This window comes from Cephus cinctus, unplaced genomic scaffold (assembly GCF_000341935.2).
Source record: "Cephus cinctus unplaced genomic scaffold, Ccin1 Ccin1_scaffold1340, whole genome shotgun sequence".
Classification (NCBI taxonomy): Eukaryota; Metazoa; Arthropoda; class Insecta; order Hymenoptera; family Cephidae; genus Cephus; species Cephus cinctus.
Window position 1 is genome coordinate 7733 of NW_014333755.1, and position 1245 is coordinate 8977.

The 1245-nt window shown below is 34.0% G+C and overlaps 1 protein-coding gene across 1 annotated transcript; it reads left to right on the forward strand.

Annotated features, from left to right (window-relative positions):
- The first annotated feature begins 126 nt into the window (after positions 1-126).
- Positions 127-1043, forward strand: LOC107272966. Its single transcript, XM_015750687.2, has 2 exons — positions 127-554; positions 631-1043. The coding sequence occupies exons 1-2, from the start codon at positions 447-449 to the stop codon at positions 931-933; spliced, it is 411 nt and encodes a 136-aa protein (XP_015606173.1). The 5' UTR covers positions 127-446; the 3' UTR covers positions 934-1043.
- Positions 1044-1245: the final 202 nt, after the last annotated feature.

Below are 1245 nucleotides of genomic sequence, written 5' to 3' on the forward strand. Positions count from 1 at the left end.
ATGTTTTCCACAATTGGTTTGTTAATTGGTAAATCACATGTTCCAACTTGTAATAATGAGACTGTTGTGATATTCAGATTATTTACTTTACAATCATATCCTATTATTTATTGTGATTTTGGTATGAATATTATTGCGATAATTATCATGACTCGTTTTATCTTCCTCATGAACATATCAATAATTGAATCCTATAATAGAAATCTATTTTTAATTGTTGAGACTAACGTAATATATTCTCGCATAGCGTAGTGTAGATATGATAGTGTCCAGACTGTATTAATATCAGTTTCCACATTCTTTTTGAAACGCGAATCTTCTTATCGACTTGTGACTATTGAACTCTTTATTTCCTTTCCCTTCTACCTGTCTATAAAACATTGTGCTCCCGCGATTCCTGTTCATTACTTGTTCGACATTGAGTATAACTTAACGAAATAGTCAACATGTTTAATTTTTTCCTATTCATCCTATCGTTTCTATTGGAACTTCCTACGAGGGAAACTGAGCGTCCTCCGGCAAACGGACGAAATCAGGAAGAAGCTCGCGACTTTGTAAGTATTACGAATTTGTTATCGATATTATTTATTATTTATTCATTTCGTTTTTACTAATTTTGTTTATTTCCAGGAATTCTTTGACACCCTTCCGAACCATCTAAACGGTCACGAAGAGGTTGTTGACTTGCCAGACGAGTGGCTTCAGCTCCCTGCCCCACAAATGTCCAGGATTCTCAGCCATATTAACATTGGCGAAGTAAGAGGTCCTGGATATTTTTTCTATCCGGGGATAGGGGACTACTTCTGGTTCGTCACTACCGGGATTCGGGTAAGGCCCGCCGTTCCGGTAGCAGAGATTCAAGAGGGAAGGCGACTGTTCCGTCCGCGAGATCCTCCTGCCCCATTGCGGAGACCTCACAACCCTCCTCGGTGAAAGTGGACAATGTGGACAATTTTATTAGTGATGTTTTGTGTTTTGGATTTTATTTCGAAGTTCTTTCATATTCATATTCAAAATTCTAAACTTTACAAAATTTAAAAGTGTCATTTAGTAGATTATATAAGATATAGTATATAGATATAGTATAAATATTTTTAACAATTCTTTATATATTTCCAATTTTATTTGTTAAAATAAAATATAATCATTTATTTTTAAAATATTTGTTTTCCCCTTTTTATTTTAAGATCCCTATTCCGACATCAATTTCCTTTAGTTGTTTAATATTGATAAGTAAAATAATGA

Excerpts from the sequence above, each read along its gene's own strand:
- LOC107272966 (XM_015750687.2), top strand. The coding sequence starts at position 447 with ATGTTTAATTTTTTCCTATTCATCCTATCGTTTCTATTGGAACTTCCT. Across the intron at positions 555-630 it reads AGGAAGAAGCTCGCGACTTT|GAATTCTTTGACACCCTTCC; the intron begins GTAAGTATTACG and ends GTTTATTTCCAG.